The 25,727-nt window shown below is 46.0% G+C and overlaps 1 protein-coding gene across 5 annotated transcripts in view; it reads right to left on the bottom strand.

Annotated features, from left to right (window-relative positions):
- dpp6a (dipeptidyl-peptidase 6a) overlaps nt 1-25,727 on the bottom strand; it is a 203,801-nt gene that overhangs the window by 116,747 nt on the left and 61,327 nt on the right. The window contains exon 1 of one of the 5 annotated variants that reach the window (XM_086192164.1): nt 21,526-21,972. The exons of the other annotated variants lie outside the window; for them this stretch is intronic. Coding sequence (XP_086048290.1) covers nt 21,526-21,696 — 171 coding nt within the window. The 5' untranslated portion in view covers nt 21,697-21,972. Of the gene's footprint in view, nt 1-21,525; nt 21,973-25,727 lie in introns of those variants that run through there. 5 annotated transcript variants of the gene reach the window in all.

Here is a 25,727-nt window from a genome sequence, read left to right on the forward strand (position 1 = left end):
TTCCAGTAGCGTTCACAGTTTGAAGCAAATAACCTACACGAAGCGAAGCTATTTGAGGAAGTATGGACCTGGACCACATCTGAAATTGTTAATTTAAAAAATTAATAAAAAATGGGACCACTGCTGCAACAGTGAAAATCTGTCAGGGCGGAACATCAAGCTATGTAAGAATAAGAAGACCTACAGGATGTTTGAATGCCAGTGGTGTGTTTCCATGGGCAGCCGACCAGCCTCGTGTTAAAGCTTAATGCAGGAAACCACATATGTGCTCTTTGCATACAAATGAGAAGACCTTAAAGACTGCATGATATTGACACTTACTGTGGATACCGTATTCACCGAGGAGGTTTGGTGTTCTTAGTGGCTTGCTTTCCATCTGATTCTGTAACTGATAGAATGATTGTGTAAAACCTATGAGGCAGATTTTCACCAAACGTGATGGAGATGTGGCGCACTGGCTGAGGCAGAAGCCCTTAAATGTGAGGGCAGATCCCTGTAACGTGTTTAAAAAAGGCCTTTTTTTTACTTTGAGTTTGGTGGATCTCTCTTGGGGGGGGGGGTGCTTTTGTGCTGGAGACTTCATCCTATACTTAGGGCACTATGGTGCTGCAGTGGTTCGCGCTGTTGCTGCAGACTGTGAAGGTCTGGAGTCTGGAGCCCGCATGTCCTCCCTGTGCCTGAGTTGGTGGCTTCTCTCCCGCTCGCTAATTAGGTTAACTGCAGGCTCTAAGATTGTCCGTCGGCATGAATGGGTGGCTGTCTCTAAATTTCGGCCCAGTGGTGACCCCGCCTCTCGCCTGGAGGGATCATTACCCACTGACGACAGAAACTAAATATCCAAATTAGGGGCCTCAGTATCGTTTTCACAAAAAAACCTGTTTTTAAGTTTTTTTCTGACCAAATCTGAGATGTTTCTGGTTGATCCACTAGGAAGAGAACATCAAAAGTAAATACATGAGTAATCCACCCCAAACTGTAACGGATTCTTCACTGGCCCACAGTCCAACCCTCCACAAGACAAACGCCAGCACAAAATGCATTGAAACCTTCTGATAACAACTCACGTGACACGTATCTGTCACATTCCAAGCAGCTTCGTGTTAAAGAGCAAAGCCACTTGTTGGTCCAGACCTGTCCTGATTGACACTCAGCAGAGTGGAGTCAAGTGGGGTGAAGTACAACATAGCGCAGATCAAATAGTGGAGAGTAAAGGTCGGCAGTAGGAGATGGAGAGATTTAGCCCTCGCACTCATGATGAGTGATACAGATTAAATTGAAGGGAAAGCTCCTGGGTGTCGGAGGACGGCAAGATTGATGTAGGCTGCAAGAAAAGAAAAGAAAGCGAGGGAGAAGACGGGGATCAAGACTTACTCCTGATTTAAGTCCAGATTGCCACCCAGTCGAGTTGCCTAACCCGCATACATCTGTATTCAGCTGCTGACTTTGAGCAGACAGACTCTATCTTTACCCTTTTAAAACTATTGTCCTGGGGGAATGCAATATTGACTGGCTCCAGCGGGTGCTCCAAATACCCTCTCTAGCATATTTGTCCTACCTTCAAACAGCTTTGAGTTTCATTAGGTTCCCTCCTCTCCTGGGATAACCTTTTAAGAAATGGACAAACTTTACAGCTCCGAGGCAAGTCTGATCTAAGGGTTTTTTTTTTTTTTTGGTTTCTTGGACAGTTATTCAGTTGGTCCTTCACAAGCTAATTAGACTGATTTGCTGGGAGCGATAAGTCTTTATCAGCGAGATGAGACAGCTCTCTAGACAACAATAAAGCTTTTTAACAGGAATTAAAAGATATTTAAGGGATGATTATGGCACGAACATCCTATTAGCAGTCCTTCCCCCCTCAAATCATGTACGGAGATGATGGTGATATAAACCTTCCTGCACATTCATCGTGCACATATGTGCTTCTCTAATTGTTCCAACAGCTTGATTACTCTGTAATCGATCTCGCGCAGGTCCTTAACTGGGATGTATTGCGCATTCTCTGAAAGGCTTCACCCTGGATACAAAATGTCTCAGCTCTCTCACTGGGGGCTTCTGCACGCACAGCTGCACACAAACACCGGCAGAAACTTCGTTCAATCATCCCCAAATCAGACAGCTTCCACAACTCACCCTCAAGAATCTCTTAGCCGACTCCACCCTGGAGGGCTTCCTGTGGAGGCCCAGCGGTGTCCCCATGGTATGTTCGAACATCATTTTGATGGCAGCTAGTTAGCCTCTTGCAGCCTGCTAAGCTTGCCACTTGCTGTCCCGGGGACACTACAGCTGCTCTGCCAACAAGCCACTGTCAGTCTACTTCCCATTAATGTATCCTGTGCCACACCCAGAGCCATTACACCATTTCCCAGCATGCAAACAAAAGCAAGCAGCAGCTCCTCTGTCTCCCAGCCCTGTGGCACGGCCCGCCCATTAACGGGCCCTAATGGAAGCAGAGGAAGTCACGGCCAAGATTAGCTTTCACTTTCAGCACAGAGGAAACCTCCACCAGGAGAGTCCTCATGAATGGCAACTTAGCGTTTTGTTTTTTTTTAATTGCATGACGCTTCGCCTTATCAGCCTAACAACATGATTAGAGGGCTTAAGTTAATGAACGAGGGGAGTTTGAAGATATAGAAGCAGAGGGAGGTGCCGGGGCCGGCGGAGGGTGAACAGAGGTAATCCAACACCCGCGTTTGGGATGCCAGTGAGAGAACAATCGGTGCTAAATGGATTCTTCCACCATTACAGCCACAGGGACATACTGGAGTGTGCGACAGATAAGATGTGAGACGGACTCTTTAAAACCAAAAACCCATCTCAGAATAATGGATAAAATCAACAATTATACTAATACAGCTTGCTCTAGAGCTTCCTTGCTCTAATTAAACACACAGGATGGACACATATCTAAAAAAATATCAACATCATTGGGACTACAGAGTGAATACAATACGCCTGCTCAACGACTCTAAACTGCAACGAGTCCCACAACCTGTTGTTTGCTCCAAATCTATGACAATACAACACATTTTTAGTGCAGCCTTCTCAGTTGTCGTAGATGCAAAAACATCACGGTTTGGGTTGAAGTGGACAGCATTTTGTTGGGGAAGCCAACCCTCACTCACTGGTGGCACAACATCAACAGAAGGGGCCAGTATGCAATCACACATCCACGTATCCCCTCAAAAACCACCATGAAAAAGTATTCGATTCCACAAAACAGCGGCAAAATATTGAAGAATCAATCCACTGCTGCCTCCACCTCCGCATACAGACTTCTCCCCTCCTTTATTGATGTTGTGTAACTTTCCAGCAGTCATAAATTCTACAGCCACAAGATGGCATAAGTCATGCATGATTATTGGTTCTTCTCCCTCTGGTATTCATGACCTGTATGTTCTTTGCCCCGAGGAACAGTCAAGACTGTGCAGTGCTGAGGCTCTTCAGCGCTGAGAGGACACTCTCAGCAGCAGGACCCCTGTATGAAGAGTACACCTATGTTTAACAGTGTGGGTGTGTGCACAAGTGCAATATTTCGCCACTTGAGGACAGCTTGATCACACTTCATAATGAACCTGCAGCAGTCTGATGTGCATCGGGGCTTCCCACGCGTGCATAAATGTTTAAAACCATATATTTTATCACCACTGCGTGAGCTGCCAGTTTTAATCTCATGCAGCATTGGTGACACGCCAAAGAGACTGATTTGATTACACTTTTTGTGGATATTTCCGGCCCAGGGGCTGCAAAACTTTAATCATGTTTTTAATGCCTCCTTGTTGGCAGCAGTTGTTGACCGGACGTGCCCTCATGTTCTCATGTTGCTCTGTCTTGACCAGGAAGAGTCTGCTGACTGGACTCGGTCTGTTGGGGTCTTCATTGTGTCTGAGATAGCAAAGATCAATGCTCTTAAAGTGCCTCAAAGGTTGACCACATAACCTCTGTTGAACAGTGCCTTGAAATGCTCTGTTCACATATTTCAGTTTAAAACATTTACAAATTAAATAAATGTATCAACAGAGTATGAACAGATAGTCAAAACTGTATTTGTTGCAGAGATAACAACTTAAGTTCATGGCCCGTCAGCTAGCAGCAACCTTGTGTCTCGTACTGACACTTTGCGCCTCAAGAAGAGAAAGCTAGCCAGTGGGAAGGAGCTCCTCCACCCGATCTTTAAGGGAACGCCCAGACATCCAAAGGAGAAAATGTATTTCATTCACTTGAATCTGAGCTTGAAACAATTTAAAATAAAAAAAACAGCCCTCATTTTGGCTTGTGTTTTCCCCTCGTTAAGCTTGTGACCACAGGAGAGTGTAGGAGTGGACATTAACCGTTTCACGTTGAGCTAACGCTAACGATATTAGCATTTCCTCACGTCTTCTCAAAGTTTTGCATACCACAGATATAAATCAAATCAGAAAATTGTATTTTAAAACAAAACAGGAGTTTTCACTTCTCTAGAACAAATACTTCATAAAACATTAGTCTTTTATGAACACCTCAAGCCTTCAAAATTGTCACCGAAGTCACGAGGTTCGATTTCCCAGCAGCATCCCTAAATCTGTCTCTTCCAGGGGATTTCCATACCTCGGGAATACGGTGATACTGAAGCCGAAGTGTGTGAGTTTTTTTTCCTGTTCTGGCTGGATGTATTGTTTGAGAGAGCGATTTAGCCTCTGGCCTCTAGTCGTCTTAAAATGCTGTTGTGGAACCAAACACAACGACATGTGCTACAGAAAGAGGAAAACAAATTAAAGCTCTGTACAGCCAGTGAAATGTGTAGAGGCAGCAAACAGTGTAGGTGTAGCTTATTTGTAGGGAATTTATTCTGGTGTAACCTGCCACTGACGCCTAATTTATTCCATCAAGTCTCATCATGGCTGAAATAAATAGTCGCAGTTTTTTACAAGTGAGTTCAAGTCGAGGAAAGACAACAGCACAGCTGAGACACAGTCAAGTAAACAAGTGTTTGGGCAAGTAAAAAGTTCTCGGAAAGTGCGCTTTCAGCGTTTTGTTCCTCAAACCACACCCCTGAAGGAGCCCTCCCCGTCTTTGACACGCGGGACAGCACAGTATTCATCAGTGGTGTGTATAATTTAGGCTGTCACTGTCACCGGCTCATCCAAGGCCTTCACTGGTCAGTGCAAGGCTGAGAAACACAGACAGATAAACTGCGCAGGCAGCATTCGGAGGCTGCTATGGGCCTGACAGCCCCTGAAATGGATTACTAATGGATGAGATGGAGCAAAAAAGACAAACTACCGCGCGCTGGGGAGGCTGCTACCTGTCTGTTTGACGAGAGAGAGAGAGTGTGAGTGTGTGTCTGTGTGTGGGGGGGGGGGGGTAAAGATAGAGGCTTGCTACGAAAAAGAGAGAGAGAGAAAGAGAGGGGGAGAGAGAATGGAGCACAAAGAGAGAGGGAAAATGAATAGGTGGCCATTGGAAAGTGACACTTTTGAGAAACGCTGAGGCAATTTTGAGGAGCAGTCCTGTGAATGCTGGGTTGTTGGCCCTTGGGGAGACATATGTACTGGGACAAAGGAGAAAGGTGGGTTGTATTTTCTGCTGCTCCGCTAGATAAGACAGACAGCGGCACACTGATGGAACCGCCACCGCTGCAGCTCTTGAGGAAAGGTCATTAATGTCCTCTAACTTATTTCACAGGTGATGATGGAGCTGCCTCTCTGAGGCTGTAACGTCATTCAAAACTCATATGTGAAAGACACAAAGCACTTGTGAGCGAGCGCTCGTGTGTGTTCCTAGGCGCCTCCGCATCGGCGTGTGTTTGTTGCTTTGTAGATTGTGCTGACGAAAGCCAAATGCCCATCACTTGGGAGACTTTGCGGTGTAATGATCTAACTCTTGCAGACCCAAGTTGCACAGAGCTCATTTACAAATCCTCCTCCCCTGGTACCCCTGGAACCGCAGGCAGACAGGATGCTACAACCGGCTAATACGTGTCTCATTTGTAGGCATCAAATCCTCCACAGCCAAGGATTTTAATGCAATATCTCGCAGCTAATTTGACATTTTCTGGAGAACAAAAGAGCGTGACGTACGCTCTCCCTTACCCATTTGCTCAGATCAATTTCAGGATTTGTTTTGCATACGCTTTGGACGCTCTATTCCATTCCATGTAATATTCACCAACATTTAATTTGGCCCTCTTTATCATCATTATTATGTTGCTGTCGTGCAGCGATGTAGTTGCCAGAGGGAACTATTTTGCCAGCTGTCCTTGGTGGGGAATTCAAGGACATTCCATTATTGAATATTTGAGGGGTCGCTACTGACCGTCATTATGTTTTATGATCATGAATGAAAAAGAAATATTGTAAAAAAAAAAAAAAAGTTGGTTTGGGCATTTCTAGCATTAAAAAGGTTGAAATTGTCAGCCTGCTCTAATCCGGCTCCAGTCAGAGAGAAATTTAGAAGCCCACAATAGCAGAGGAATGGGTGCGTGATGTTGTTTACAAGGATAAAAGCACATATTCAGGCTCTAGGAGGATATTCACAATGCTGCACTCAAACGCTGACACAAAAAAAATGACAGAAATATAAGAGACAGACGTTCAAACCATCACTCCTCTCTCATCCCTGCACACCAATGACGGAGGGAAGAGAGTGCAGATGTTGTATTGTGCCCAAAATGATCGTTCACCCTCCAAATCCAGCTTTGCAGAAGTGGTGGGGCTGAAAGTCTTGACCCTCACAGTAACGGAAAAGCATAAGAAAATACTTCACCAAAAACCCGGATTTTGTCTTCCAAGGGGTCTCTGGTAGCGGTCGTGAGCTCTTTGTCACCGCAATCCCTTCTTTGTGACTCGGCAATGCAGAAAGGGTCAGCCATGTATATTAGCTTGACGCTAATAGCAACCAACGGCCTCAAACTCTCCAGTACAGTACGTTCAAAAATTTTGAAACTCTAGAAACCAACCAGAACACTTTGGCTTGGTTCTACCACAAAAAAAAGCAACAAACCAGAAGTGCTGTTGTTTGTCCTCAGCTCAAATCAAAGTATTTGTGGATTAGTGAGCGTAGGGTTGGGCAGAGACGACGAGGCTAACAACGTGCTTCTGGACCGTTTTAACGTTGGTTGTAGTTGAGAGTAATGGGGCGACGTCAACTGTGAACCAAGTATACGTGGCTGGCTCTTACTCAGGGAAAAACAATGACCAAAAAAATGTCTTTGTTGGCTTAAGACACTGAGAACTTGGAAGGTAAAATGAACTATTTAGGAAACCTTTACAAATGCACTTTACAACCTGCAGCAGGTGTGTGTGTGTGTGTGTGTGTGGGGGGGGGGGGGGCATCCTGAAACTGGAAACCAGTAATCTGGAATTTAAGAGACGAGGATTGCAGGCACACTGCGAGCAACCCTTCACAGTCCTGAAACTGGAACCTCCTGTGATAGTACAAGTACTTTGAAGTATTGCAGTCCTGTTTTCCCACAAACAGCATACACTATGAGTCAATATCATAAGCAATCTTCAGCTTTTCGCTCTTTCCACAAACAGCATCTACTACTTATTTTCAGAAAATGAACTTATATCACAAAACTGTCCACCATCCTATCAACGCTTCTGGTTTTTTTTTTCCCTCCCCCACCTTTTTTTTTCTTCTTCAATCTCTCTTCTATTTCTACTCTTCAAATAAAGTTCTGTCTCCAGGCAGGTCCACTCCAGAGCAAGCACATACATCTCCTCAGCTATAGAAAAGCAATATTCTTGGCTGAAAATGAAAACCAACATTTTTCCCATTCCCTTCGGTTCATATCTGAGAGTAATTCTTCACGCACGTAGAGGGAGGCGCGTTCATCCGGAGCCCAGTCACTGCCTCACAATGTCCTGTAATGACTGCAAGCCTTCTAAACAAATAAAAGGAGATGAGATCATTTGTTACGGACTACGTGGCCTCGCTCTCCACCCGCGTGTCGTATCTGCACATATATGAGTAATCTGCGCTATGTGAGGAACAGATGTCGCAGAGCTATGACGGGAGAGAGGGAGGGAGGGAGAGGGAGAGAGAGGGGGAGGGAGGGAGAAGGAGAGAGAGAGAGAGAGACTCATGAGCTTGATATAATTAGCTGGTTTAACGGCTGTGAGCACAGCAGCTGATGAGAGACGACTGGTACGTACACTTTGGGAGGCTTCATTCACAACAAGTCCGCCTTGATTCACTTGGCATCTCCATTCTCAGGTTTCAGAACTTCCCACGTTTAGGGGAGGATGAGGCAACGGCGTGCAAACAAAGGGAACGCGCACTCTCCCAGCTCTCTTCTTGCCGTGTGCTGTGCCAGAGTGGATTAGGATTTGCTCCCATCATCTGTTAAAAATCACGTCTTGCCAACTAACAGACAAAATCTGGAGGGATAACGGCGAACGACCAACCTCCCATACCAGCTCCACACAAGCCCATCACCATTTTATTCACATTAACAGACAGTTTCCTCGCAGTAAATAACAACATTACCTGGGTGGAGATGGTGATTATGGTGACTACGGTCGGGAGATCACACCTACAGATCACTAGGTTCCGATTCAGCAGCTAAAACGACTCCATTATTACATTTTTGTCCCTTTGTCTGTCTGTTTGCACACTGCAGCAATCATCAGGGGTACGTTTTAATGGGCGCCAGCAGAAGTGAAGCGCTCTCTCATTGGTCAGACGGGGGAGGGAGGGGGGGGGGGAGACATTTCACTCCTCCAAAAGTCGCATGTAGGAGTTTTTTGGTGCAGTTGCCTGTGGCTGAAGCCCTCAGCTCCCCCGTCCGTCACTCTGAAGGTGCGGCGTGGGGCACTGGGAGACCAAAAATGTTCTTTTCAGGTCACAGATGTACCTCTGAAGGAACGTTCTTCAATAACGTTCCCGGGAAGTTCTCGTCTACTACTTCCACTGCTGGGTGTGTTGCTGCGAAACCAAACGGACGGCAGCCCGTCAGCTGATTCCATCCCACAGTCACACCTAAGATTATGACTATAAGGGAAATCAACTGATGAGTTCGACAGGATCAACAAGACATGAATATGAAGGCGAACGATAAACAGCCCCCAAAGAAGTTGGAAGAGACACTAAACTTCGACTTTGTTCTATATCTTCAAGGGAAAATCACACTGAGACGACGGCGAATGATTCAAACAGACGCCTGCATCAGTGAGACTCCTTCCAGACGGCCGGACGTGTAAATCTAGATAACACAGCCACGACCTCAGTGAGTGTCGGGGACCAGCATCAAGGTTGCTGATGTAATGTTACGCTTGAGCAGGTCAACGCCATTCAGCAGCACACCGGGTCAAAAAGGCAAACAAAGAGAAGAAGAAGAAAAAGGAGGAGAATAAAAAAGAGGATCAAAGGAGAAAAGAGGCGGTTTCTTTTTAGGAGCTCCCACCAGGTCAGCGAGGAGGAAGAGAGAGCTGTTCCAGCTGGAGAAGAACAATCTGCACATCAGTCACGGATCAAAAGTAACAGATGATAACAAAAGTGAGGTGTTGCGTTTTAGTAAAGCTTCATTTTACACCTGAACACCACAAACACAATGAGAGACGGCGTTGAGTTGCTTCCCAGCTGAAGTGAACACACCCCCCGGGCTTTGGCTGCTATTTCTGATCCAGCGGCACCCACAGCCATGAAAAATCAGACAATCTGATCAAAAGCATCATGAATACCAAAGAAAACACAGCAGACACGTCTATTTTTACGCTCATAATATGCAACTAATAAAAGAACAAGTGAGGAGAGATAAAGAAAAGCAACAGAAAGTGGCTCTTCTGTTTCAGCGAAGAGGGAAAAACATCAGGAGAGTGCTGCAAAATCCAGCGCCTCAGCTTTCACAAGCGCGGCGGCCGACGCCTCTGTAGGATATCACATGCATACGGAGCTGCCATGTTCAGAGGCGCCGCCATGCTGCTCCCCGCCCCCAGCCCACCTCTGAACCCTCAGCTCAACTGCAGCTCCTCTACATTCCTACATAAAAGAGGAGGATGTCGGCAGCGCCCTGAGATTTTAGCGTTCAAGGCTCAGCCGACACCTGCACGGCACAGTGGATCCAGGCAAAGTTTGCAGGAGACAACAAAGAGCGCGAGGAACGGCGGCGGCTCCCTTCAGGTGCGGCTTGTTGTGTGTCAACATGTCGCCAGTCATTACCAGCAGAACAAACACGGTTATCATCATAAAGATCAATCCTCTCACTGCTCCCCTCCGCTGTGGGAAGGCGGAGCAGCTGCGGGTTCTGATGCAGGAAAACATCCCGAAAGACGAGCGCTTGCATGGCTTCCACGTGTGAGAGGCCGCCGCCCCCGCACACGCATTCCAGCAGCTCTTCACACCTTCTATTATCAACACTATTTAGGTTTTTTGTTTTTCCCAGAATCCCGTCAGAGTTGTTAAACCTTCATGACAAGAGAACAAAGTGAGAGGACAGCGAAGGCAAACCCAACAAACAGGTTTGGAGAGAGACGTCACTGAGTGAGTTTCCTCCATCCAAGCCTTTCTGTTTCAGTCAGGAAAAGAGATGGAGGCGACCGCCAGATTCAGGAATTTAAACATTCAATTTGTTGGTTAGAAAGTGAATAAAAATAAAATACGTTTTATCAGTAAGAGCAAGAACTCCAACAGCATAATTCCACACTGGTATCAGTACTCTGTATCAGCAAGTGCTCAAGTTCTAGTACTGCAAATATGGGTGCATCAGAGTATTTGGTGTGTGATCCTGCTGACAGACAAACATCAGCAGAAATGCTGTCCCCCTGGTGGAGGGAGGGGGAATCACATCCTGCATGCTGGCAAGTGCTTCAAAGCTGACACATCAGCGGGACACCGTCATCCTGCTGATCCCGCTCTTCTGTCTGCTTCCAAAATTACATTTATTTCCCAAACAAGACGCCCAAGATTGACGTCTAATCATGAGAGACATGATAGACCAATGCTGCGTGATGGGGGGGGGGGGGGGGGGTGACCACGAGGAAGGCTGTCATGCAGACCTGGGCTCTGACTTCCTCCCTCTATTGTCTTTTTGGGACACTCTTCATCTTTTATTATATAATCTACTATTCAATTATCTTCCTCTGGTTTTGATCAAGTGTCTCTCTTTGTTGGCCCTTCTGCCTTCAAGGCAAAAGCTTTATCTCATCCGTCCCCATCCCTCCTTCCCTCTGTCTCCGTGCGTTCCTTTCATCATCCCTCATCCTTCTATCATTGATTTAACCTCGCTTTCTATGGCTGGCCTTCAGTCTCCGTGGGCTCCGCTTCCACAACCAACAATTTCAGCCGTCTCACTTACACTTCAATCAAAAAAGAAAAAAAGGAAAAGAAAAACAGATGATGAAGCTGGTTGAGAGGTGGGAGCAGGACAGCCTCTAGTGGTGCAACTGGTGAACTGCAGGTTGGATCTCAAAACCCCCCATGCTTCACCTTAAAGGCTGCTGTTTTTTTCTCCCTCGAACACTCGGGATCAAGAAAAGTATCAGAAGCACAGCTGATTCCCTACCTAGAGCAGTAAACACGTCTACCATTTAGTCTCCAAACTGACAGAAGTTTTAGCAAAAAGAAAATAAAAAGAGAAGCTACTGAGCAGTGCCCTCCATGAGACAAACCCAGCAGCAACACTTACAATTATTCTCCTCTTCCCTGTTTCCTCCCTAATCTCACAGCACAGAGTCCAGTCATAAATAATAACTAAATCAGCACTCCACTTTTGTGACCCATAAAGGGAAAAGGCAGCACAACTGCGTGTGTGCGCGCGCGTGTGCGTGTGTGCATTATTAGGGTAAAGCTATGTGCATGTGTCAGAGAGATGAATAGAAGGGGGAGATGGAGAGCTCCGCTTAAAACCCTGTAGAGGAGCATTGTGGGTGCCTCGCCGTCCTCCTGCTCCTCCTGCCAGTGAAAAAGCCTTGTGAAGAGGCCGGAGAGGAATTCATTTTACGCTGAGATGAAGTTATTAATGCCCACCATCTGTTATCGTCAGCGAGCTGCCAGACGAGCAACGGGGAAGAGGAATGCAGCACCAGCGGAGAGTTGCAGACGTCAACAGCCAGACACACGATGCCACCTCGGTATTAGATAAACAGGATTTGTAGGCTTTTTTTCTTTTTTTTTTCATCTATCCTGGTTTGTTTCTCCAATTCTGCACACAAAAAAAAAAAAAATACAACAACAACAAAAACAAAAAAAGTTCCAAGAGACAAAACAGAGATAGAGACGAGTGCAGAAATTCCTTTTATTGTTATTTTTTTATGGCGATAGCCTTTGGAACGTTTGATTCATGCTGCCATTGTTTTTGCAAATCCCTCCAGTGAATGCTAAAGCATTATCTCACGTTGCAAACCCTCCCGCTGTGCATATTTAATCTCTGCTAGACTCACAGAAAGCAGAGTGAATATTTATCGCTCTCTAAAAACGCTGCACTCCTCCTCCTCCTCCAAAGAAGAAAACATACTTGTACTCTGATACAGAGTTACGCTCACTTTCCAGCGTATTAGCTAAAACGAGTTACCCCGCAGTAAGTCTCCCTCTCGTGATGATTGGAACGTTTTTATTGGATCTGCTCGGCGAGCTCTTGATTCAAGGGTCTTTGAACAGGCTGTAATTTGCGGTTACGCTTCGTTTCTGTTTCCTTTTAAACAAATGAATCCATTTGAAACCGTGTCACCGTCACTGTCCTCATCCCTCACACTGACAAATCAGACTTACCGGATAGGAGCAGTTAGAATTTTGAACAATTTTCCCTCATAGGTACATTTGTTACCTTAAAAGTACAAAATTGCTCTTAAAGAGGTCAGAAGTGCAGTTTTTAGACTGAGTGAAAAAGTACGCGGTGAACTACGGGGTCTCCCTCCAGCAACCAGGATTTATACGCTCTCAGGTACACGCTGGTACTTCCATCCGTGAGGGAGTTCAGTAACGTCATGCACATGATTGCTCCCTACTAAGAGTCTCGCCACTCTCCCCTCACTCACGTCCTACCCACCCTCAGGGTGAGTTGACAGCTCTCTGGCTGGGTTGCACCGAGGCGGGCAGGCGGCGGTCTCAGTTCACCTCCAAGCAAAGTGCAACACTATACTGCGCGTCTGCGGCTGGTTTAGAACATCCCAAGTGTAGACGATACACAAACACACAAGTCCAAACAGCTTTTCCTGCAGTTGCTGTCTCGCTCGGCCCCGGACGCCTCTGATTAACAAACACGGCATTTACGTTCTTCTTCTCCTTTCGGGTTTGTTGGCAGTTGGTAAACAGGTTACGGTGCAGTAACTCGGTTTGTTGTGACATCGTTTGGTTTACTTTTGTTCCTCTCTGGTAGAAAGGTAGGTAGGTAGAAACACTCCTGAGTTGCTGGACTGATTCACACCGAGCCAGAGCAGCAGCTCCAGGTGTGAACGCACCCTTACTCCCTCTACGGTCTCCCTCCAGCTGTCCTCTAACAACTCACCCAAACTTTCTCCGAAACCTTCCTTCCTTTTTTTTCTCCCTCTGACGTTTCAGCTGCTTCTGCTGCGTTTGGGCAGTAAGATTTCAGTAAACACACACAAATACACACGGATAACACACAGAGGCGTGTTGAGTGTTGATGAGCCTCCATCCAGGAAGTGTCCCTCATGTGTTGTCTCCTTTAATTTATATAAATTGGGTGTATAAACTAACTTCGGGAACAAATTAAGTTCAACTCTAGTTTTCATCCCATTCCGTGTTTTTTCCTGACCTCCTTCTGCTGACTTTGATTGCTTCCAGCGTGACGGTGCCATCTTCGCCATGTTCTCGCCTCCCCCTCTTTAATGTCTACCTGATTTGGTTAGCAAGCCCTCGGCAATGATAAATAAACCATACCGCCGTTTTACACCCCGCTGGCTGCATAATTCATCACTGGGGAAAATGGCGCACATATGAGAGTGTCATGTTTGATCAACATGAAGTGTTTTAAGGGTTTGCTGATGAAGGAGAAATTAGCGAGATGAGGGAAATGGCGCTGGAGGTCAAAGGGGCTTGTCGCTGTGGATTTAGATGATGACAGTGAGGCGGGGGGGGGCGGGGGGGGCGGAGGCGTTTGCTGCTATTGTTGTTAACAAGAGGAAACAATTCAATTTGCTGTTTTCTAATTAGACTCCGTGTATGTGTGAATAAAAGCGCGTGCCAGCTATTCCCGCGGTCCTCATTCAGTTTTTCTTTTGGAGGGAGATACTGCCCTAAAACACACACACTCACACACACACACACACACAATCGCTCACTTTAACACATCATCAAAAAGGGGCTCCAGAGGCTGAGCTGCATCGAGTGTGCGGAGTGATGACTCCATCCTTCAAGTGCCATTATTGATCACTCACTCATGATTTACTAGTCAACACAAGAAAAGAAAAACTTGGCTTTCTGTAATCAGGTGGAATTAGACGAGTAGCGGTAATTGATAGCAGCGATAATTAAGATCAGTTTGCTGGAAAGGGAAGAGACAGGCAGCAGCCAGCGTGGCGTCCGTGGACTCGCCTGGCTGGGAGCCATCGGGCCTCGCCTGGATTGAAGCAACACTGTGGAACTTTTTCACACTGAAATGACAGCTTTGAAAACGGCGTCGGCGCTACACCGAGGTCAGACAGGGAGCACGGACGCTCCGTCAGGCACACTTCACCTCCCACATCTGCTCGTGCAACTTCCACTGAAAAGGTGGAGGGGCGCTCTTTAGTGGAGCTTGGTGGATAAAAGCCGTGGCGTGATGAGATCGCGGGTCCCACTGCTTCAGTTTCTCTTCACTTCTGTGCGTTGATCAGTGCGTTTGGAGGCTGATGGCCCCTCAACTTGACAAATCATTGAGCATTATTTTGTTTCACCACTGATTTTTACGGTTCTTAGATCGTTGATTGTGGTGACCCAACAATCTCATCTGGAAACATCGTCTGCAGTGTCCCTCAGACCGTCTGGTCAAAGTGGGCCTGACCCCTTCTTCAGCCGTTATCGAGGACCTACCGCCGATTCGCGGTAGCGCCCTGTAGGTTATCTGATATTTGCTGATATTTATTATTTTCCACAAAATGCAGAAAACAACACCATGGTAATTTTGAAACTTTTCTGTTCTGAAATCACTGTCGGGCTCAAAAATCTCGTATGGGTCCGGCCCTACTTCAAATACTGCAGTACTAATATCATGCACAAGTATCCTGTGTCTGCCCCAAACCTGGGTTTTGTCACTGCAGGTTATCGTGTTTTCCTGCTTCACACTCGTAAACACAGCGCACGCGTCTGCGGCATCGCAGTGCCGGGGACAGTCTGCGACCGTCGCTTCAGGCAGAAGAAGCGTGGCGTTTAAACGCGGTGGCGAAGGAGGTCACAACAGAAGGAAAACATGAATCTAATCTGCAAAGAGAGAGTAAAAATATCCCGCGACCTCATTGTTCCGAATCTCTTCCACCACATCTGCTGACACGGCGAAAGCTGATGTAACAGCACGTTGTTTGAGTGCTTTTTCATCACGATTATGTGTGTTACTATAAAACCCATTATTGATCCACTCAAAAGGGCATTTTTAGGGCTCTGCTGTCTCCTAGTCCTGAAGCTTTAGTCTGTGTGTGTGTGTGTGTGTGTGTGTGTGTCTATTATAGAAATAAAGCATCTCGTTTATTGCAAAGTGCAGGTGCAAAGCCTTTACACAGCATAAAAAGTGAGATGAGTGTGTAAAGACAAGAATGGCTCAAACATACACAAAACCCCATTCACCTCCGTGTGTGTGTGTGTGTGTGTGTGTGTGTGTGTGTGTGTGTGTGTGTGTGTGTGTGTGTGTGTGTGTGTGTTTCTAGCCAAATATCTCAGGAGTCTCATTATGATTGTGCTGATCAGACCAGACAGAGGGAGACAAAATAAACCACCATGTTTACTCTTGTAATGGTGTCTACGGAGAGAAATAAAATCACACCGCTGGGACGAATCTTTGGTGGTGAAAGTAAAGATCCATGTCTGCTTTTTCGCTCTCCTCGCTGGTGGAAATGCCGTTGGAGAGGATATTCAATGAGTGAAGATGGATTGTGAAGCGTCTCTGGAAAGTAAAAGCTCAGGTGAGGAATCAAATCTAGAATCAAAAGGACGGGAGTAAAGGACGGTGGAACGCTGGACATTAAAATCCACAAAATCCCACCGAGCCTCGAAAGAGAGCAGATAAGATGTCAGCGGAACAAACTTGATGCAGATAAGAGCCAAAGCTTCGGAGGAGAAGACAGGGAAAGAGAAAAAGATAATGACAAAAAAACCCTGTGTTTGATTGGCTTGTAATGAGTTGTTTCACCAGCAGGGATTCGACATCAGAGGGGATTTCAGAGCGAGATCACTATCAAATATATTGACAGAGAAGGATTTAAGCCCACAATGGAGGAGCGAGGCAAGCTCACACCAAACAGAAGCCATAATGACTTGTTTTAAATGCAGCCTGAGTCGGGGGCGGGCTAATTCCTCTGTCTGACGCCCTTCCAACAAACAGCGATCAGAAACTTATGATGTGACCAGACGTTTTAATCTCATCTGACGACGGGAGAACTGACGGGTGCTAATTTGTTGCCGCAGCTTCCCTCACGTGGCGAAGATCAGCATGAGAGCGCGACCGAGGTCCGTTCAAGTCCTTTAATCCACGCTTCTGTATTTCCCTCATCAAGATTAAAATCCAACTGCTATTCAGTCTTTTATCTCAGGCTGAAGCGTTTACAGGAATGTATGAGCTAACACCGTCAGACCGGCTCGGATGTGCAGTTTTTGTAGTAAAGTATTTTTTTATATTATACATTTCCAAGCCGATACACTACTTTTAATACTTTATAACCGTAGACCACCCCATTTCAGAGTACATAATACTACTTCAGACGCCCCAAACTTCATCTGATGTCCACATTTACTATGGTGGGACAATACGCTTCATTCAAAATTCTGTGCTATCATAATACTTTGGTGTCAGGTCGATTAATATCTCGATTCTACGCCAGTTGTGACTAAATGTTACAAACTGTTGCAATTTTCTTTGTTTTTTCAGGGGGTTATTGATGCTCGTACGACTTCCACACACACCGACTCATCTCGAGGGCTAAAGTTAGCGCCTCCGTCCTCACGGCTCCTTAAAAACAGAACAAATCCTTGACATTATCGTCCTTCCATGAACTTGAACTTGGGATCCCTCCTCAGAAAACTCCTGGATCTCAAAGTGGGTGAACTACAACTTTTAGCGGTTTATCGCTGTCAGTCAGGGAGCAACTGATTAATCGCTCAATATGAACCTGGGTTAAATCAACAAGGAGTAAGTAGAACACTCCAGCCCCAGACCTAGTTTCAGACTTCCCGTTTGATATATTTCTACATCCACAAAAAGCCAAATCAATAATCTCGCCTCCCGGAATAAAAGTACCAACTGGTGAGGCAACGGCAGACATGTCAGAATCAATACGGGCGTTACCGTTTCATAATTGCGGCTAACGCTCCATGACCCCGACTGAGACACGCCGGGGTTCCACAGATTCATCTTTAGAAAACACCCCCCTAAACCACCTTCATTTATCAGACACTCATCTTTGTCACTGCCACACATTTTTTTGGCTTCTTCACGGAAGGAATAATAACGCGGTGCCTAACATCCTCAGTGCAACAACGTCCCTTGATTCCGTAGGAGTTTTGGACCAAAAGCACCAGCTACTATTCTTATGATGCGAACAGGAAGCGATCCCGGTGTCGCCAACAACCCCTGAATGTCGGATCCGACATCGGCGGGTTACTGTGATCGATGCTTGACATCAGGATCGCACCTATCAGGGTGCCAGGTGAGCGTCTGGAGTCATATTTGCTGTCACTGAAGACTTGATTTCAACAACAAGGGGAGTTAGACGTGACGGACGTGTTTCTCGCCCGATGACATGGTCTCTAGTCGCCTTTCAGGGTCAGAGACTCAAACCCCAAACGTGATGTGAGCTGATGTGACGTGTTGTTCAGCTCTCACATTGAATCGATGCTTTACGTGTACTAAACAACCTTCCGGGTTGCCAGGCTTCAACGCCAAGTGTCACCTTAAGGTATCGGCGTGTCTCCTTTACATTACAAGAATCAAGCCTTCAGTGGGCACGACGTCTGTTCCTCAGTTAGCTGAAATAACTCATTCTTGAATCACCACAAGTGCCGCCTAAGGAGGAGGGTGTAGCACCTGACGACAGAAATACGGCTGAAGTTTTGAAGCGGCGTGGCGAGCCAGTGGGTCGGCCCCGCCGGAGGGGAGGCTGAGTCAGTGGACGAGCTTTTCTCATCCCAGTGGGATCTCGTCCTCGTCCACACAGCACGACGTAAATGTCACCTTCAGCGCACTCACTCATTAAGGGCACGCAGCTGGACAGATGCCCACGCTCGGATTGGCATTATAAGAAGGACAGGAGCGCCGTGTGAATACAGTATCTGATGTGTGTGTGTGTGTGTGTGCAATGAAACAATGGGATGTTTAAGCTGTTAACATCACTTTGTTCTCCAACAATCAGGCCGTATTCCAAACTTGATATCTGTCAAAGCTCTTCTCCCCGCGCACCTTCCCCCTGCTCACCCCAGATTGATGAATCGGGACCATACATCAGTGTGTGTATTGATCTCAGGTCAGGTTGGAGTTCTCTGCACCAACAAACACAAAGACAGGACCACCAGTCGATAAATCAACCTCATGTAATATTCATGTAAACCTCAACTAGTGTTTTACCTCCTACATCGTGCAAATAGCAGATACACACACACTCACACACACACACACACACATATTTGGAAAGCAAGGGAGAGAGAGAGGGAGTACTCCAACAGCACATACATGTATAATGATGGTAAGAGCGTGACCTTAAGCGTTGGGAAAAAAAATATTCGCAGCAACATGCTGTACCAAGTTAGCAATATTTTATGTTGGAATGTTATGCATGAATAGCCTTTCCATTTAAAGAGAAAATTCTACGTGGAACCCATACAAATCATAACCGTATGACCTCCAGGATACAATGGAGCATCTCATGTGGCTGAAATGAACAAAAACCTGCTGCTTCACAACCACTGCTGCGCTGAGTTCATGTTTCAATGATGCACACCTGCACTCGCGCTCGATTCTTAGCATCTGTGGCCTGTATGTAAGGAAGGAGTCTTGTAACAATCTCTGAAGGACCCGAGGTGAGAGAATCCACCAGATAAACACCAGCCAGTGTGTGCTTCAGTACCACAGAGAGCGACAACAGCCAGTAAAGTTACTGTAGGTGGCAAAGGGTTATAGCATCATGGACAGCATCAACAGTCAGCTGAGTTAGCTGCAAATGGCTTTTAGCATCGTAGAGAGCGACAAATGTCAGCTAGGTGAGCTAGCAGAGGGTTTTAGCATCATGGACAACTACAACTGTCAGCTAAGTTAGCTCGCAAAAGGTTATAGCATCACACAAAGTTACAATATTCAGTTGAGTTAGCTAGTAAATGTATTTAGCACCACGGACAGCAACAACCACCGCCGGCTAAGTTAGCTTGTAAATGTCTTTAGCACCACGGACAGCAACAACAGCCGGCTAAGTTAGCTTGTAAATGTATTTAGCACCACGGACAGCAACAACAGCAGGCTAAGTTAGCTTGTAAATGTATTTAGCACCACGGACAGCAACAACAGCCGGCTAAGTTAGCTTGTAAATGTATTTAGCACCACGGACAGCAACAACAGCAGGCTAAGTTAGCTTGTAAATGTATTTAGCACCACGGACAGCAACAACAGCCGGCTAAGTTAGCTTGTAAATGTATTTAGCACCACGGACAGCAACAACAGCCGGCTAAGTTCAGTAGTGAAGGGTTAGAGCAACATAGACGGCAACAACATTAGTTAGTAAAGGGGTTTAGCATCATGGACAGCGACAAGAGTCAGGGAGGTTGCCTAGTAAAGGGTCATGGCATCATGAATAGCATTCATATTAGCAACTAGCTAGAGCAGCTTAAACAGTATTGTGGAGGCTATGGAACATGTAATTTGACTCCCACCCTCTTTATTGAGCTGGTCAAGTTAGCCCAACTTTGAGAAATTCATCTTAGTACAACTTCAGATGGACTAACATGGTTGTGCTTCTTTTTCTTTTTGAATGCTGTTTCAATTGCACAGCTTTGTAAATCGACTTTTTCAAACATCACGTAATCTGAGTGCCTCGGCACCACGAGGAGGCCTGAGCTTCCGCACCAGTTACTAATAAAGATCCAAAATAAGCCAAATCAGGAGGTCGCTCCCTTCGTCTGTTCCAATGTCCAGGATCCTTCAAAACGTAGCCCAAGACGACCCACAATCCACTGCGTGCGGGACGTAACTGGCAGCGGCACGTGATGAGTTCAACAAAGGGGAGGAACAACTGCTCTCCTTTAACAGCGAGCAGCCTGCTCAAGAAACGACCAGCTGGCCCATTTGCATCATTTTACCAGAAAGAAAAGTTTCACTTTGACAAGCTGTTCGGTCTTTTACTGCCGACTCTGGGTTGAATTCATTTAGGGAGAATAAATCTTGGTGTCAAAAGTTTGGTTCTGCTGCACTAGACTGTCAGCAGATGAAGCTCCTGATTTAAACTGACAGGGAATCAGTGCTGCCTTTGAGGACTTCAGATACGAACGGCAACAACATGTTAGTAGAAATCTGCGCTAAACTCAACTTCTGTGTCTCAGCACCAAGAGTGGATGAATGTCTTTGGAAAGGGTCGAACGTTTGCAGGTCACTTACAGCTTAAAACTGTTAAACTTGCATTCATATTTTAAGTTTTTCAATTTTCTGACCATAAAACCTAAAAAATAAACAAGTAAATAAACCAGCGCGAAGTTAGCAAGCGGCTCTCTTTATTACTGTAGTCCACCATCGCTTCCTTCTCTGAAATTTTTATGCAGAAGCGAAGCCGTGACCTTTTCAGCGACGCACATCTGCACTCTGGCTGGACTCCTCCAGTCTGTCGGCCGTATGTTGAGGTCTCATAACAACCTCTGGAGGACCCGAGATGGAAGAATCCACCCGGAACCACCAGCCGGTCTCTGCCCCAGAACCATGGACAACACCGGGACCCAGTCTGAGCGTCTCAGGGTCCGTCAGTGTGACATCAGCTAGGATAAAGCAGGCGGAACATCTGAGCCAGGATCAGGAACGCAACTAGAACCGAGTTCAAAGATGAGGTGGGACAAAACTCAGCTGAATTCCAGAAACGTCATCGATGAGACGTTCTCAAAAAGGAAGAGACAATTCATGGCGGATTTGATCAAATAAAGAAAGAAAATCTTCATCTGGTAACATTAATAACAGTCACGTGTCAGCAGATGGCTTTAAATGAGCAGACGTAATGGAGGCGTCATCTACTGACAGATGAGCCGACCAATTGACGCCATGACACACAACTTTCACAACTTTGCCTTTAAAAAGGGAGGGCTGTCATCAACTGCGCACACGCACACGCACACACGCACACACCAAAGGTCGTTTCTCTGCTCTGATATTTCCTGTCATTGTTCTACGTCAGTGGAAGAAAAACAACCGAAGTGACACGGCTTCTCGGCTCTTACGTCCTCCTCCTCCGAGTGGCGGTGGTGCCGGTGCAGAAGCCCGGGTCGCCGGTCCTCCATCGCCGGCTCTCCCTCCACAGCTCGGCCGAGGAGACGGCTCTCTTCTGGGGGGTCCGGGAACGACTTGTTAGTGTTGATCTTCCCGGCGAATCTCTGATATAGAGACGCCATGTCGACGTATGAATATATTCAAGGAAGAAAAACAAACAAACAACAGCAACTCTTTGCTGTCAATCAATAACCAGGCATCAAGTTGGAGGAGAGATCCAGAGGTTCTCCAGTCCCTCCCAGCGGTGCTCGGCATTCAGGGCACGTCGACCGGCATCGCTCGGGTCTCCGCAGCCACGCACTTCCACCACTTTCCCCCAACTTGATCAAATTGGTGCAAAACCAGCGTGAGTCACAAGAACAATCCGCAAAAAAAAAGTCTCCTCCATGGTGCCTTTGCTTTCCTTGGGGGGGGGGGGGGGGGGCGTCAGAGACTAATGGCTCTTACAAGGAGGCGCGCGGAGCCGCTGATGTACACGCGACACAACATGAGGAGACATGAAAGGTCGAAACTTATCGTGACTTTGCAGGTGGAGTGTTTCCATTAGTTTCTCAGCTCCCCCCCCCCTCTTCGTGTGTGTGTGTGTGTGTGTGTGTGTGTGTGAGAGAGAGAGAGCGAGCGAGAGAGGGAATCATGCAGAGAACAACAGCGCCCCCATGTGGAGACCAGAGCATCCCGAACTGACAGGCTGGCGGGGGATTTGGATAAGAAGATTAACGTGTCTGACATCACTCAACCAGATATTTAACTTTTACAGGTTTTTTTTTTCCAAGTTCCGTCTGTCTAGTAGTACTTTCATTTTATTTTATTTTATTTGTCTTCCAGTTCCACAAACACACGTTGTTTCTTTGTTTGTTGTTTTTTTCCTTCAACGTAACTTGCAGTTCAACACGGGGTTGGGCTCAAATGTGGTGAATTTGTATCATAATCTTTATTTTTTTAAATTAAAATTTACCCAAGAGCACACACAGTGTTTTGTTTACAGTCCCGTCAGAAGCCCGTGTTGAAATTAAAAAACAGAATGTTTTCATTCAGATTTCACACAAAAAAGCATTTTGTTGGTTCAAATTAGTGCCACACAATTAAAGCTGTAAATTGCTACTAATACGTGATGTATTCATGTAAAATGAGTACTTTTACTTTGTTATTATTCACATTGTGCAGTAACATCTACTGTGCAACAATGGCATTTCTATCAATCAAATATGTTACATGGTTAAACGTTAAAAATGAGCGATGTTTGCAGTGTATGAGTATATTTTTGTATGTTTGTGTACATATTTGAATATATATTCACTATTCTAGTTTTACTGCATGTTCTGTTCGCTCTCCTGTACTTCCTGAGCTGCTGTGACATGTAAACTTCATAGTTTCACGTCTTAAAACAACTGGAGGATGAAGTTTTACTGAAGCGGGATTTTGAATGAAGTACAGGTACTTTTAAAAGAGGACTTCTACATTGTGGTATTTATACTTCAAGGATTTGGAGACCTCCTGCACGCCGTGTGTTCAAAGTCACACGATAAAAAGTGCTGGGCAAAAAGGGATGAGCGGAGAATCAGCAGCTGTGTCGCCTTGCAGCTTTGTTAGTGATTCAGTAGCAGAAGAGTCGTTTCCAACTCAACAAATTTGTCATTTAATTGGATTTTTCGGAGTCCTGACAGGATCCAGAACTCCTGCCCCCGTGCACCTCCTGAGCTCGGCGTGCTGGGATTTAGTCTCAGAGATGAAAACACCGGGAGGAGGAAAAAAAAAAAAGAAGCTACAATTCACTTGTCACAGCCCACAAAACAGACACGTTCCTGGCGCCTGCGCTTTCTTTTCTTTTTTTTCAGGAGAAGCAGAAAACCTCCTGAGATGCAAAAAATGTTCTACACATCAACAGCAGAGCAGAAACCAACTGCTCAGCTCAGATTTTGTCCTCAAATCCATCCCCCTACAAATGCGTGCACACACGCACACACACACACACACACACACACACACACGACCACTGCTCTGCTAAATATTTTAGAATTGATTTGAAAATATAAAGACAACCAACATGTTCCTGTGTCCTTCTACACGTGAAGACGCCTCTCCGGCGGGTTGTTGTGTTGATTCAGGACCAGAAGCACGCAAGTGATTCAATTTCCACCAGGCAGTGATGTGATTAAGGAGAGAGGGAAAGAGGGAGAGTGGGAGAGAGAGAGAGAGAGAGAGAGAGAGAGAGAGAGAGAGAGAAGACTGAAGATTTGTCAAACTGCAGGAAGTCCTGAGGGTTCAGTAGACGTGGACGGAAGGCGCGCAACAGTCCGTCTCGGATCATCCGTCACCTGCAGCGTGATATTGATCCAGGAGGCAGACCTCCTTAAACCAGATTATTCCTCAGGCCGTGTAATAGTTTGCTGAGGCGCATCAACAGATTAGCACTGAATCTGGGCAGCAGAGGGCAGACTTGTGCGCTTTAATCCCAGAGAGACTCCTCTGTCTGGGAAAGGCTTGGCTGAGATGTCACAAATTTCTGAGGGAAGCACAACAACAAAAAAATGCATAAATAACTAAAATATCAGTCTGCTGAAAATGTGGGCTTGATCCGCAGCTGTTGTTGAACTTTATTTGACTTTGGCTTCAGTAGGGATGCATTCTGCACACACGGGGTTGTAATCAGGCATGTGGTTTGTCCCCGAGGGGCCGCGCTGGAGGATTCCTGGAAGCCAGCGACGGGGAATTGTTCCTTTGTGTGTCCTCCTCTGCACTCAGGAGCCATTTAAGGTTAAACAACAACAAATGAACATCAAGCACACAAACAAGTCCCACATCAGGACGATCCAGCAGGGAGTGGAATCAGCGCCAACACCACTTGACAGGACTTCTCTCAGTTTTCATGTCTCTCACGAGACTTTTTTCAGTCTAAACATTTAAGCAAATGTACTTTCATGTGAAAATATCATGGCGGCATCCATTCCTGCCAGCGTGATTTATGATGGATTGTTTCTCATTTCATGCTCCTGTGCGAGAGCCGCGCTCGTCAAGCCACACGTCTCTCGCTGGGCTGGAACCACCGCGGAGGGCTGCGGTCTCTAAATCCTTCCCTCCATCATAAAGATGAAGGTGACGTGGAAGCAGGTGCCCCAGGACGGATGCAGGGGGAGTCGACAGCACACCCAAAAAATAGCCTCCTCCCCCTTTTGTCCTTTAAGACCTCCTTTTCTGCAGCTTCTCCTTTCAGAGTGAAGTTACTTACAAGCTAAAAGAAATGATTTTTCACACTCAAAATGATGCTGAAACACAAGGCAGGACCAAATATGAACATCCCCTGCTTTAAATTGTTATTTCATAGCAAATATTCCACACTTGTATGAATATACTTGTACCAATGCAGGCACAGACAGTTTTTTGGAGAAAAGTGTATTTGATGACTTTTGATGGAAGTATGCTAACACTTTCCATTCGCTGCCATTCATTGTGCTAAGCTAACTAGCCATGAGCTGGCGTCAGAGGGGAGAAGAGGATGTCTATCTGCTCGTCTGGCTCTGGGGACGACCGACAGTAAGTGTCAAGTCCCAAAAAGTTCACACGTTATTCATAAAATTTAAGCCAAATTTCAAAACACATTAATAGTTTCATGTAATCTTTCCTGAAAAACAGAACTTTACCGAAAATCACGTAAATCCCAAAATGAAACAACTACATAACCAAATTTTTCCACTTAGCCTGATTTTCTTCCCCACTTTTTAATATTTGCTCAGAATAGATAATTTAATCTCCAAATACTGCTTATTCAGGTCTTTCTCATGGACTGTGTGTCCTCTCTCCACCCAGCTTCAATTAATCTGACTTGAAAGTTGCTGCATGATCTTGCTAACAAACAAACTACAAATATCAGCTGCAGGGCGGCAACGAGGACATCGTCCTCCCGCGAAGCCGGAAAAGATAGCGTCTGAGTTGAATACATTTGAATAAAAAAAGAACTTTGTGTTATGAAGTGGCGTCTACGATCGCACACACACACACACACATAATGTGTATATATGTAGCAGCTTGGTTAATTCAGCCAGTAGAAGTGACGATATCAGAGGGAACATATGCCACCCGCCGTACATGTGTGGTAAAAGAGAAGTGTGACCTTGTCAAAGGGAACCTCGCTATCCAAGCTGTGATGGGAGAGACA

Source organism: Aulostomus chinensis, chromosome 21, assembly GCF_037954235.1.
Source record: "Aulostomus chinensis isolate RoL2024-O1b breed Wild chromosome 21, RoL_Achi_v1.0, whole genome shotgun sequence".
NCBI classification, from domain to species: Eukaryota; Metazoa; Chordata; class Actinopteri; order Syngnathiformes; family Aulostomidae; genus Aulostomus; species Aulostomus chinensis.